Source organism: Vicia villosa, linkage group LG7 (assembly GCF_029867415.1).
Source record: "Vicia villosa cultivar HV-30 ecotype Madison, WI linkage group LG7, Vvil1.0, whole genome shotgun sequence".
NCBI lineage: Eukaryota > Viridiplantae > Streptophyta > Magnoliopsida > Fabales > Fabaceae > Vicia > Vicia villosa.
In genome coordinates, this window is record NC_081186.1 from 1872618 (window position 1) to 1886738 (window position 14121).

The 14121-nt window shown below is 37.1% G+C and overlaps 1 protein-coding gene across 1 annotated transcript; it reads left to right on the forward strand.

Annotated features, from left to right (window-relative positions):
* The first annotated feature begins 2458 nt into the window (after positions 1–2458).
* Positions 2459–7985, forward strand: LOC131616902 (uncharacterized). The gene is made up of 7 exons (XM_058888348.1): positions 2459–2666; positions 3098–3881; positions 3990–4166; positions 4284–4335; positions 7471–7564; positions 7675–7757; positions 7929–7985. Exons 1-7 carry the CDS (start codon positions 2459–2461, stop codon positions 7983–7985), a joined length of 1455 nt encoding a protein of 484 aa, XP_058744331.1.
* Positions 7986–14121: the final 6136 nt, after the last annotated feature.

Genomic DNA, 14121 nt, shown 5'->3' on the forward strand with positions numbered 1-14121 from the left:
AAGAAACATTGTTTAAGAGGTTGTTCCCACATTCCTTGCTGTCTAAGGCAAAGGATTGGTATCTGGATCAGCCCGAAGCAGTAATGACTGACTAGAATACCTTGGAAGAAAAGTTCTTGGAAAGGTTTCATTCTTAAAACCGATTCTTTGGTGCAAAAAAAGCAATTTCGGTATTCTCTCAAGGTAGTAATGAATCATTGAATGAAGGTTGGGAGAGATATAAAGTTAGGCTGAGGAAATGCAAAGGACACGGTTTCACGGAAGTTGATCAAATCCACATGTTCCGTAATGGTCTCACTCCCACGAATAAGACACTCTTGGATGCCACAGCTGGTGGCTCACTTATGTCCAAAACACCCGTTGAAACTAGTCAGATAATTGAGCGAATGGATCTGAATGACCGCCAAGACAACCATGACCGAACTGCAAGAGATCAGAAGCCTGGAATTCTAGAGTTGAATAATAGTGATGCTCTTCTTGCACAGAATAAGTTTCTAACATCACGAGTGGAGATTTTGACACAACAAATGTCTAAACTACCACAAAAAATCAAGGAACTAAATGGTGTCTCTAATACTTATCAGGTAGCATGTTGTGAGTTATGCAAGGGTGATCTTCAAACTGGATTTTGCCCTCCGGTCCTAGAAGAAGAAGTTAATTACATGAACAATAATCAGGGACAAAGGCAAAATCAATATCAGAATCCTCTAGCGTATCAATAAGGTTATAAACAAAGGAATAACAACCAAGGTTATCAACAAAGGCCGAATAACCAAGGTTACCAACAACATTCCTTTCAACCTTACACTTAACCGCAACCACAGCAATAAGGGGGGCCGTCAAAGTTGGAAGAAACTATGACACAATTCATGCAGATGTCAATGACCAACCAGAAGAAGTTGTTATCCTCGAAACACAATGTAGTGCTGTAGTGTCACGCCTCCCTCAAAAGGAGAGAGATCCGGGTAGAGTCACATTACCGGTTACAATTGGTAATCAATATATTGGGAATGGGTTGATTGATCTAGGCTCAAGTATTAATTTTATTCCTTAGTCAATAGTAAAGCGATTGGGGAATATTGAGATGAAATCAACAAGAATGACTTTACAACTGGCCGATAAATCAACCATTTTCCGTCACAGAGTTGCTCAAGACATGTTAGTGAAAGTGGATAAATTTCTGTTTCCGGTAGATTTTGTTGTGATTTATATGGAAGAAGACAAGGAGTCACCTATCATTCTTGGACGACCTTTCACGGAAACAGCCCGAATGATGATAGATATTGATGATGGCATAATGAAGTTGAGAGTGCAAGATGAAGAGGTGTGCTTTAATCTCTTCGAAGTCATGAAACAACCCAAAGACAAACATGATTGTTTCCGAATAGATGTTGCCGAAGAGGCCGTCATGGAAGTTGCAAACCAAATCCATCTCTCTAGCCCATTAGAGAGATCTCTTGCTGATTCTTTTAACGTGCTCACGCAAGAAGAAGAAAAAGAAATCGAGGTGTTCTTAAAAGAGATGGAAAAGGGTGGAGGCACGAATAAAAAAAATGACAAGATAAAAGAATTGGAAGTACAAAAAGAAGTGAAAGAGTCAAAGATGGAATTAAAGTTGCTCCCATCTCATCTGAAATATGTCTTTTTAGATGAGAAAGGTAATAAGCCAGTCGTCATTAGCTCACAATTCACTACACACGAAGAGTCAAGACTCCTCCAAGTTCTCAAGAAAAATAAAGAGGCAATTGGGTGGGTCTTAGCCGATCTAAAAGGTATAAGTCCTGCTTATTGCATGCACAATATCATGTTGGAAGAAGAATTTAAGCCGGTAGCCCAACCACAATGAAGATTAAATCCAACGATGAAAGAGGTAGTGAGAAAAGAGGTGGTGAAACTACTAGAGGCAGGAATGATATATCCAATCTCTGATAGTGCTTGGGTGAGTTCAGTGCATGTTTTGCCTAAGAAGGGTGGTATGACCGTAATCTGTAATGAGAAGAATGAATTGATACCTACAAGAACCGTCACATGGTGGAGGATGTGTATCGATTATCAAAGACTCAACAAAGCTACGAGAAAATATCACTTTCCTCTACCATTCATGGATCAAATGCTTGAGAGGTTATCGAGGCAGAATTACTATTGTTTCTTGGATGGGTATTCCGGGTATAATCAGATTGTGGTGAACCCAGAAGACCATGAAAAGACAGCTTTCACTTGTCCATTTGGAATTTTTGCATATAGAAGAATGCCATTTGGATTATGTAATGCGCCTACCACCTTTCAACGTTGTATGCAAGCCATCATGTCAGATCTCATTGGAAAAAGTATTGAAGTATTTATGGATGATTTTTCAGTATTTGGAGAATCATTCGACATATGCTTGAACAATCTGGATGTGGCACTTGGGAGGTGCATTGAGACCAATTTGATCTTAAACTAGGAGAAGTGCCATTTCATGGTGACTGAAGGAATTGTACTAGGTCATAAGATATCTTCAAGAGGACTTGAAGTGGACCAAGCCAAGGTGGAGGTAATCTCAAAACTTCCGCCTCCAATAAACATCAAAGGAGTAAGAAGCTTTTTGGGTCATGCGGGATTTTATAGACGTTTCGTCAAAGACTTTTCGAAGATTGCCAAGCCCTTGAGTAACTTACTCAACAAAGGTACGTGTTTTACTTTTGATGAGTCATGTGCAAAAGGCTTTCAATGGTTTAAAACAGAAGCTAGTAACCGCACCCGTGATCATTGCACCCAAATGGAAAAGTGTGATGCAAGCGAATATGCCATAGGTACGGTGCTAGGCCAAAGAAAAGAAAAAAAATTCATGTCATACACTATGCGAGCAAAGTTTTAAATGACGCTTAAGTCAATTATGCTACCACTAAAAAAGAGTTGCTAGCTATAGTGTATGCCCTTGAGAAATTTAGGTCATACCTCGTTGGGTCGAAGATGGTGATTTACACGGACCATGCGACAATTAAATATCGGCTTACCAAACCGGATTCTAAACAGAGACTCATTCATTGGGTTCTTCTTTTGCAAGAATTTGACATAGAAATCCGGGATTAAAAAGGTTCATAAAATGTGGTAGCAGATCATTTATCTCGCCTAGTCAATGTAAATGTTACCAACCAAGAGGCCGAAATAAATGATGAATTTCCGGATGAACAGCTTTTTCAAGTTCAAATAAGACCTTGGTTCGCTGATCTTGCTAATCATAAAGCAACCGGTATGATACCGGTGGACTTTGATTGGAATAAAAAGAAAAAGTTGTTATCCAATGTGAAGTACTATTTGTGGGATGATCCATACTTGTTTAAGATAGGTGCGGATGGAATATTAAGACGGTGTGTTACGGAAGAGGAAGCCCAACAAATCTTGTGGCACTGTCATAATTCTCCTAGTGGTGGGCATTTTAACGGATGGAGAACGACAACAAAAGTCCTCCAATCCGGGTTTTTCTGGCCAACAGTTTTCGAAGACGCCCATCACCAAAGAAAGAATTGTGATAAATGTCAAAGAGTTGGTGGGATAAGTAAACGGGATAAGATGCCACTTCAAACCATGATTGAGGTTGAAGTTTTTGATTGTTGGGGTATCGATTTTATGGGACCGTTTCTTCCATCATTTGCTAATGAATATATTCTAGTTGCAGTGGATTATGTTTCCAAGTGGGTAGAAGCCATCGCCACACCAAAGGCGGGAACCAAAATAGTGTTGAAATTTTTAAACCGAAACATCTTTACACGTTTTGGCATGCCTAGAGTGATAATAAGCGATGGCGGATCCCATTTTGTTAACGAGCAAGTAGCAAAAGTTCTGGATAAGTATGGTATCAACCATAAGATTGCACCACCTTATCACCCCCAAACCAACGGGCAAGCATAGATTTCGAACAGAGCAATCAAGAATATTCTAGAGAAAACTGTATCAAAATCTCGTAAAGACTGATCGGTAAGGATCGATGATGCTATATGGGCATATAGAACAGCATACAAAGCACCAACTGGTTCCTCTCCTTTTCAGATGGTTTATGGTAAGGCATGCCACCTACCAGTGGAGGTGGAACACAGGGAACTATGGCCCTTGAGATTTTTCAATAGGGATGATACTTTGGCTTATAAGAAAAGGAGGAATCAAATCCATGAGCTTGAAGAGTTTCGGTACCTAGCATATGAGTCCAATAAATTGTACAAGGAAAATATGAAGAGGTACCATGACAAGAAAATTAAAAAGACATATTTTAAGGTGGGATACCTTGTGCTGCTATTCATCTCCAGGTTAAGACTTTTCCTTAGAAAGTTAAAGTCTAAATGGTCAGGACCTTTCAAGGTAAAAGAAGTCAAACCATATGATGCTATTGTCATTGAGGATAGCAAGACTAACGAAAGTTAGACCGTAAATGGAGAAAGGCTAAAGATTTATCTTAGGGGAGAATTTGACAGAGAAGTATGTACACTCTCACTTTTGAGCACGTGAGAAATTGATCGTCGAGCTCAAACGACGTTAAACAAAGCGCTTGTTGGGAGGCAACCCAACGAAGTAAGTTTCCTTTTGTTTATTTAATTTTCATATATAATCAGCAAGTGTAAAATGGTATGAGAAGAAGTCTGAACCAGCACAAATGGGTGGGGGTGAAACAAAGTTTTTCAAAAAAATTCTATCACCACACCGCGGAGCATACTGGCGCGTCGCGAACCCCAAACATAAGGTTTGGCGCGGCGTGGTAGCAAGTCTGCACGTCGCGGATACGCGAAATCTGAGCCTTTTATTTCAAAAATTTCACAACCCCCCCCCCCATTAGTTGTGTTCAAACTTGGAAACCTCTCTCAGAATCAGGGATCTCTAACGGAAACCCTAGAATTTGGAAGCTTCTATCACAATCATCAGCACCGATCTCCACTATAGTAATAAAAAAGATGAATCAAGCCAAGAGAGACCGCACAAAGACTACGAGTTCTGGTCCAAGAGGAGCACGTGCCCGAGCAGACACCGGTCGAGCGGACAGGTTTTTGGGGTCAGTCCAAGCGGAAAGGTTCAAAGAATTGGGACCCCTAACCATTATGGCCGAAAAACCGATTTCAGCGATTCCAGAAACAGGAGGCAGTTAGTACAGTGACATGTGGGCATATATTGTGCACAGAAACTGGCAGCGTGTATGTGACCCGCATAGAGAAATTAGTTATGACATTGTGAAAGAGTTCTATGCAAATGCAATCAAGACCACAAATGAGACAGTTGCATACATGTATCAATCATATGTGAGGGGAAGAACTGTACTGTTTGATAGGGACTCCATTAATGAGTTCTTAAGAGAACCGCTGTAGCTCACGGCGGAGGAGAGATGTTACTACAGGCAGCATATGTTTGAGTGCGCCAACCACTTGGATGAGATCACCAGAAAAATCCGCATACCAGGAAGAGGGTCAGAACTCGGCAAGCAAGGCAATAATCCATCACACTACAAAAGGAAGGATCTGAACATCAAAGCAAGGGGAATTTTACCCGTCATCCTTTACAACATCAAGCCTCGGACACATGTGACCACTATCCCTCTAGAGGTGGCATTCTTATTGAGAGTTGTCATGTCCAGCCACCCTGTTGATGTTGCATTCATTCTCTCGAATGAATTAAGGCGAGCAGCGCTGAGTGACACATAACATGGCATTAATGCCAAATGTGTCCTTCCCCTACCCGGTCTGATCATGGGGTTATGCAAGGAGGCGGGGGTCGATTGTTTCGGCGAGGGATATTATGTCATTAACACTTCTATTGATGATATTTCTATTGACAAGTTTTGTGAAAATCCCTTTTTGAAGGACCAGCAGGCTACAGGTGCTTCTTCTTAGGCTGGCCTGTCATACCCCAAAATTTTCCCATCTCATTTTACTTCCCAAGCTCATACCAAGGTGCAATGCTCAAAGACACATCCTCCTAAACAATGGCTCAAGAAGCTAGGGTTTTGTATTTCTCAAAGTAAAATCAAGTTCTAAGGCCTCAAATGGATCCCATGGCCTCTCATATAATTCAAAGGGTCCTCATGCCAAGTTTCAAGCTCTGATTCATAAGATTACTCAATCAACAGTTCAACTAGTCAACAGTCGACTAGTTTGACCTAAAAGTCAACTGCGGTCAAATTACAATCAAAACTCCTGATTTTTTGTCAACATCAATATTTTGAAGTCACATTCATCATTTGATCAAGGGTTGATCATGATTCATCAAGGAAAGATCAGAAATCCACAAATGTCCAAGTTACTAAATTAGGGTTTATAAGAGAAAGTCAACCCAACTTTGACCAGCCATATCTCTCTCATAATTTCTCAGAAATTCCTTAACCAAAGCTCATTCTTAAGGAAATTTGATTCTCTACAACTTTGATGTTGGGCCCAAGGTCAAGAAATGCTTTCGCATAAGAGATATGAGCCAATACATTACAGGTCCTTCTAGAAGATCGCAAGAAGCTATTTTTTGTCAGAACCCATATCATCAAGATAAAATCTCCAAATGAAAAATATGTTCCAAAGTGGCTTGTAGAGGACATCTTTAGGTTTCCAAAAAGTCCTACAACATGGTCATATGACAAAATTTGAAGGAGATATGAGGCTCAGAAGTTAGTCAAATTTCAAGAAGTGCATGAAACCTTAATTGAATATTTTTGTATTTTTGAACTAATGGGCTTAGGTTTTGGACTTCAAACATACATATGACCCAAATAAGAACCTATAAAACCATTCTTATATTTTTGGCATTTTTATTTATTTGAATTTTATTCATTTAAATGCAAAATAAATTAAGTAAAATACCAAAAATGATGAAATAAATTATGGGGCTTTGTTTTGGATCATATGAAGGCCCAAGAAACACCTTGAGGACCATGGAATTTCGTTCATACTTGTCTTGGATTTTTATTTTATTATTTTTTGATTTTTATTCAATTTAAATCAAAGAAAAAATAAAATAGTTGCAAATTGATGAATGATTTAATTTTTCAATCAAATAATCACTCTTGGGGCTCAAGTCAATCATAAAAATTTGATTGGAAAATTTTGAACAAAAATAGAAAGATTTATACACAATTTTCAATCAAATTTTTTCATATTTTTTAAATCACCAATCACATGATTTCTTTCCCAAGTAATTGACCTAATTTACTCTCTTATATATAGCTAACATACTCAGACTCAAAGGGGACAAAAAAACCTTGGCCTCCATAACTTTCAAAAACCTTCAAAGTTCTCACAAACTAGGGCTTACGATTTTTTGAAGAAACAACCACTCCCAAGTCAAACAAACACGATATTCTTTCTGCTGAGGTAAGTTATAGTAAGTATGGGTTGCTGCATGACTCTCATATAACATACATACTCGTATCTCTTTGTTCATACTTTATAGGTTTTCTTGATTTTTCATACTATATGCACGCGATTGTTTTCATGAAGTTTGATGATTTGTGTGAGTTTATAGTATGATTTAGAGAAGGTACACGCTCTTAAACCAAAGATTTCATGCAAGGATGCCAAGACACCATGGTTAGGGTTTAATGGAGTGTATGGCTCGGGTTCACAGTAGCAGCCCCTTTTGGAGGAAACGGACATCATATTCGTATTCAGGGAGTATTTTTACGTTGACCTGGGCTGTTGGAACTTGTGTTTGATCTCTCTTTTGCAGGTTTTGAAAGTGCAGAATTTTCCATGGGAAAATTCGCAGCAAAATCCGCGGCAGAATTGGTAGATGAATCCGCAGGAAACAAGGTAAGAGATGATGAATAGTGCATTTGGACCATGAAGCACGCGTGGGAGTCCGTGAATGGTGGGTCAGCGAGTCAAATTAATCCCCTCAGCCTTATTGGACGGTCAACTTTCTCTGGGCCCTGCGTTTACTTTTTCCATTAAGTTCTATTCTTTCTTTATATTATATTTCAGTCTTTTATATTAACAAAGAGAATAAACAACATAAGTGGCCAAAGACTTGTGGATTGAGTTTCAAGTCCTGGGATCAAATCCCTGCGTGGACATTATTTTTTTGTGGATTATTGATTTAGAGATCCAGCGCACCGAGTGTCCTCAGACCACAATACACCTTCAATTGTCAGCCATCAGATCTCTATGGAACCAGATCCAAGGGCCTTATGGAACGCAGCACACCATAGACCTCACAAGATCAACCTCACAGAATCAGAGCTAAGTGTCCTTTATTTTTTTTAAATTTTAATTACATAATTTTTTTCATTTGTTTATTTTCTTTTTACCTCTTTTATTATAATTTCTTTTTTATCATTTTATTTTTAAACAAATTATTTTTACCTAATAATTTTATAATCACTTATTTTATTTAATCGAAAATCTGATTTTTCTTATAACATTAAAAATAATTGTTTTTTTAGTTTTCTTAAGCTAATAATTGTTTTAGGGTAATAATTTAATTAAATTAATTTTATGCCTTAAACCCTGATTCTATCATGATCACTAGTCACTGTTGTCGGTAGGTGTTGCCCATCAACCCTGGTTAACTTACTCCCCATTTGGGGTTTTGCCTGTTCATTTGTTTGCCTAAATTATTATTATTTTAATTTTTGATCTGTTACATTGTAATTGTTGAGATCTTTAATGCACTAATATTTCTCTTCTTCATGCCTAATTTTCAGGATTTATCAAGATCCTTCAGCCACGCACTATACCAATCGAAAAGCTAAGTTCTGATCCTTTTCTTATTTAAATATTATTTTACTGTTATTTTGCCTTATTATTTAAATTAAGATTTGCTTCAACCGTCAATGAATCTCTCCTACACTCACCCTTGTCTATTTTCCTCTTAATTTTCAGAGTCTATCGAGGGTTCGAGGAAGATCAAGGCATTCAAGGATTTTATACTAATTGCTGATCCCTGATTTTTGATCCCTCTTATTTTCTGCTTTTAATTTCCCCCATCCCCGCATGTGTTTATTGTAATAGCGTAGGTTTTAGCAATTTTTAAACTGCGTGGTTAGTAATTCTAGGGAGTGATAAAACGTGAATTGAATCTAGAACCACCTAATTATAAGATAAATATCATCGAAGTTAACCACGTGATTGTTGCACCCACACACCTTTAGGGTAACCCTTCTTGTATCCTGTTGCCTAATAAGTATACTAAATAGTCAAAGTCCCTCGATTCCGAGGATACCTAAAGCAATGTTGCCTGTTGCCTTCAAAGTTATTGAAACTCCTTCGAGGTTGCCTTATAAATGATGATATGTCCCTATTGCTAAGGCATCCTCGCATGATGCCTATAAATATTAAATGACTATTATATCCTTCCCTTAGACTACTTGCCCTCTTTATGGCATGGGACAGTATTGTGGCGAACGATTATTCTCGATGACCCTTAAACATCCAATTGAAAGACTTCCTGCCCTCTCATGGTACGGATAGACCCTTTCGCCCTGAAAAGCTAAAAGAACAAATTTCTAAACTTAGGGTAGTTGCTATTAATTGCTTGCTTTTTTTCAAATTCAAATTCAAAATCTTTTCCCACTTCTTTTCAAAGAAACTTTTCAAAACAAGGCTACGCTTATTTACAAGCTAAAGTCCTTACTCAAATATTTTTACTATTCACACCCTACTTTTCAAACAATTCAAACATTTTGAAAACAAAGTGAGCTAAGCAATTAAGAGCCCATGGATAACCATGGATGCAAAGGGTGCCTTACACCTTCCCTTTGCATAACTTACCCCCGAACTCAAAATCTTTTTAAAAGGTCTTTTCCTGTTCTTTTAGCCTTTCCTAATTGGATAAAATAAAAGTCGGTGGTGACTCTTGCTTACCGCAACATTTCAAATAAAGTCAGTTCACCGTATTACATGGCCCATCCTCTTCTACGGCACCGGCTGCTGGCGCCACCCCTGCTTTTGATCCTTTGGTAGCTCATCATTACTATTCGGCAATGTTTGAAGCCAACCAAAGATCTTAGATTTTCCTGCATGATGCCATGCAACTACAGTACATGAACCTATCTGCTGCTCCCGAAGAGCAAACTTTCCCGACCCGGGAAAGTAACTTTACTTATTGCGGTTGGCCGGAGTCCAATCCTTTTCCTGTGGGGGGATGCAAGTAATCAAGCAAATGAGCCACAATAGACTTAGGAGCAGCCAGAAGAGACACTGGATGAGGATTCCGACCCGATGTGGTGATGTGTGGATATGATGGAGAGGAGAGAGTATTATGTTTTTATTTTGACTGATGTTGATGATATATCGCTATTTCCTTTCAGTAATTTTTATGTTTTGTTTATCTGTACTCTGGTGATCTTTAAGGTTACCATGACTTCTTTCATTTAAATATATGCATTTCAGTTTAGCAATTTAATTTACCCCAATTTAGAATGAGTATGTACCTAGAACAAAAAGAAAAGCTCAAGTGGAGTAATGATAGTATCAACAAAGGAGCAACATGCGTTTGAATGGTAATGAAATTTTTTAAAAAGCGACAAATTAGGTAAAATTCTATCATGCCTAAACTTGTCAAGATGTATATGAAACCTAAGTTGTTAGTAAATTTTGTTGAAAGTTTCTTTATGATACATACTAAGGTTGGACCAGCTTAGCCTTTAACCATTTTGAGGAAAGACTTCCACTGTTTACAAAATGCAGGAGACCAGTAATTCTTTTGACATTTCTATATCATGCTAAACCATATGTGTGCATTGTCTTGTGAAAATTTGTGAAAGTGACTAAGGCACTTGTTTCTAATTGAGAGGTTGTTCAGCCCCATTTAAATTTTGTTTCTTTTGTGAGAGTGCGATCCTTTGCCAATCATTCTTTAAGCCTGAGATCAAGAAAAGAAAATAGATGTATTGCAAAAGGAAAAAGAGTTGATTCTTGATCTCAATGAAATTTTTTGTACATCAATCACAATCTTTGGTGATGGGTTTTCTTCCTCAACCTTCGTAGAAAGTAGGTAAGCATTCAACAAAGTAGAGAAGAGATTGAAATCCAAGTTGGGGAGAGGAAATCAAAGAAAGAAAGCAAATAAAGAAAGAAAGTCAAAAAGATATGACAAGAGAAAAACTTTCACAGTTCAAAAAAAAATATTTAGTTGGAAACAATAAAAGAAAAAATGTGAGCTGTGAAAGGAGGTGGAAGTGGTTAGAAACTGAGCCGCGCAGGTAAAAGTATTCAAGAAGAGGGAGATGAGGCCTAGAATGCTTCCCTAGAATAGGATATCCATTGATTTTCTTCTCTTTATTTTGAATCTAAACCACATTACAACCCAGGAAATACCTTTCGATTCACAGATATCACAAGATTTGATGTCGAATGTTGGTAAATGTATGATATGAGTAATTGTTGATTTGATTGTGTGGGTGAGTGTTTAACCCTTATTTTATTCATCATAATTTATGATGAGAGTGTTTAGTGCTGGTCTGATTTTTACTATGTTATATCTGGAACCTTTCGGTGGGAATTTATTTTCGAAGTTTGTTTCATGTGTATCTTCTATGTTCATGGTATGATGAGTTGTACTTGAATTGACCGTTGATTTGAACCATTCGAATGCGGAAAAAGAAAAATTGTTGCATGAGTGATGAAGCATATTATTGAATCCACTGTGGTTAATATTTTGTTTAGGGACAAACAAAACTCTAAGTTGGGGAGAGTTTGTTAGGAGTGAATTTAATGGTATTTGTATGTGTTAGGATAACTAATTTTTGCTCCAAACTTAAGCATATGTTACTAATTTCAATGGGTTTTCAGTAAGAATTGAACTTTATTAGTTTATTTCAAGTCGTGAAGCAAATCGAATCACTTTGGGTGTTATTGATGCAGGTTTGGAGCTGAGAAGTTAACTTAGAAGAAAATGAGCACGAAAGACTGCTGAGAGACTTGAACAGGAGAAAGAGGCAAGAAAGCACAAGGCCACGACACGGAAGTTAGGGGTTGCGCCATGCAAAATCTCCTAACTTGGGGCCGCGCCGCGGGAACGTCGGTTTTGGGAAATCTTCTTATAAAAGGAAGCCCTAGCCGTCATTAGAGTGTAACCTTTTTGTGGAGCGAAATTAAGAGAGAATTCTAATTCTACAGTAGAGAGCAACCATTGAAGAGGGATTCTACATCAATTAAAGAGATTTTATTGATCATGATGATTAATTCAATCAAGCTTTGTGTGTTCTTCGTGTCTATGAAAAGCTAATCCTCTTTTGTTAAATTGAAGGTAGTAGTCAATCTATAATTATGTAGTACCATTAAGGAATTCTTATGAAAAATTGTTTGAGTTATTATTAATAAGAAACCTTGCCTTTTACGTTAAATTATCGTTGGGTTTTTTATCGAAAGAAAAGGTTCAACGTTTGACCTAGGTTTCGTTATTTTTTCACTAATAATTTTCAGAGATGGGATTATGAATGAAATTCCATAAATATCGTTCTTTATTACTTGTACCCTTAGAGAGGTTTTGAGAGATCGAATGTCCTACCAATAGAAGATCATCTGTCGCGCTCGGTTTTTTATATATCTCGCGTGAGAGATACGAACTGACCCTACTTTTGCTTTTGAGTTTTGAAAATCAGAGAGTCGCCACCGACTTTTATTTTATCCAATTAAGGAAAGGTTTATAAAAGAAACAGAAAAAGACCTTTAAGAGATTTTGGGTTCGGGGGTAGGTTATACAAAGGGAAGGTATTAGCACCCCTTTGTATCCATGGTTATCCATGGGCTCTTAATTGCTTAGCTCACTTGTTTGAATCATTTGTCTTGCCTTGAAATGCTTGTATGTGGTTTTAAAATACCTTTGTAAATTAACTTTGTAATGATCCTTGTGCGGATGTATACAAAGTGTTTTATCTTTCGAAAAGATGTTTTGAAAAAAAAGATCTTTAATTTCGTAATGATCCTTGTTTGGATATATACAAAATGTTGTCTTTTTTTGAAAGTGTTGTTTTGAAAAACAATGAATATGTGAGACATTTGTTGTTTTGATTTGAGCAAGCAATTTAGGAGATCTACCCTAAGTTTATAAGGTCCTTTCCTATTTCTTTTAGAAAATTCTCCTTTTACCGGATGTAAACAAAAATTTGGATTTGTATTTGAAACAGTAGAATTTGATTTTTTTGAAAAGAGTAACAGAGGGATTACCCTAAGAGGTGCAAGTGTGATTGTGTTTTGATTCAGATATTTTTGTCTTTGAAGTTAGTGATCTAACGCTTCAGTTTTTATCTTTGACATACACGCAGTTTTATATGTACAGAATTTAAAGTGCGGGAATGTAAGATGCGGAAAGTAAATCTACGCTATTACATGGCTTCGGGAGGGGGATTACAATAATAATCGGGAGCACAAAAACTAAAACCCTAAGCTAAATTATTACATTACTCGTGCGAGAATTAAATCTAAGCTTATTACAAATTATTTACAGGACTTTAAATAAAGCAAACAAATTATGTTAAAAATAAAATCGAGGAATGGAAAGGGTGGATGATAAAGGAAAAATAAAGTTTTGAAAATAAGATAAAAATCCTAAGTCTAAGTTTTTAAACCTAAGTTTTTTTTGGCGTTTTTAACTAAATTAAGAGTCTAATTTAACCTAATTAAAAGACTAAATGATAAAAAAAATCTAACCTAATCTAATTAAATCTAAATTAAGTCTAAACTAGTTGTCTATTAATTTTTAAACTAAAACTAATTTTTTTGTAGTTTTTGGAATTTGATTTTGAAATTATTAAGTTAATTAACATATAATTATGCAAATTAATTTTGCAAAGAAAAATAAATAAAATAGAAAAATAAATAAAATATATTAAATCTGGATCATGTGTGGCTAGCTGGTAAGTCCATATCATGGACTAGCGTGTCTGGGACGTTGGATTGAGGGACTGGCATGATCTGATGGCCACTGAAGCGAAGGAGCATGGCACGTGTATCACCTGCAAGGCACTGAATCAGAGAACATTTAAATTAAAACGCGCGCGCGCCCTGGCCACTCAGGTGAGGACACCTCATCATCTTCAACCTCTCGCCACCACTTTTAACAGCGCTTTTGTAAAAACAACGCTGTAATAAGTGAGTCTCAAACCTGCAAAATAGCGAATAGGGGTAAACTCAAGCATAAATTTTTCGCGACCTATGAAATCAACTAGCCTTG

Excerpts from the sequence above, each read along its gene's own strand:
- LOC131616902 (XM_058888348.1), top strand. The coding sequence starts at position 2,459 with ATGGTGACTGAAGGAATTGTACTAGGTCATAAGATATCTTCAAGAGGA. Across the intron at positions 2,667-3,097 it reads GAGTAACTTACTCAACAAAG|ATCATTTATCTCGCCTAGTC; the intron begins GTACGTGTTTTA and ends ATGTGGTAGCAG. Across the intron at positions 7,758-7,928 it reads ATGAATCCGCAGGAAACAAG|TCTTTTATATTAACAAAGAG; the intron begins GTAAGAGATGAT and ends ATTATATTTCAG.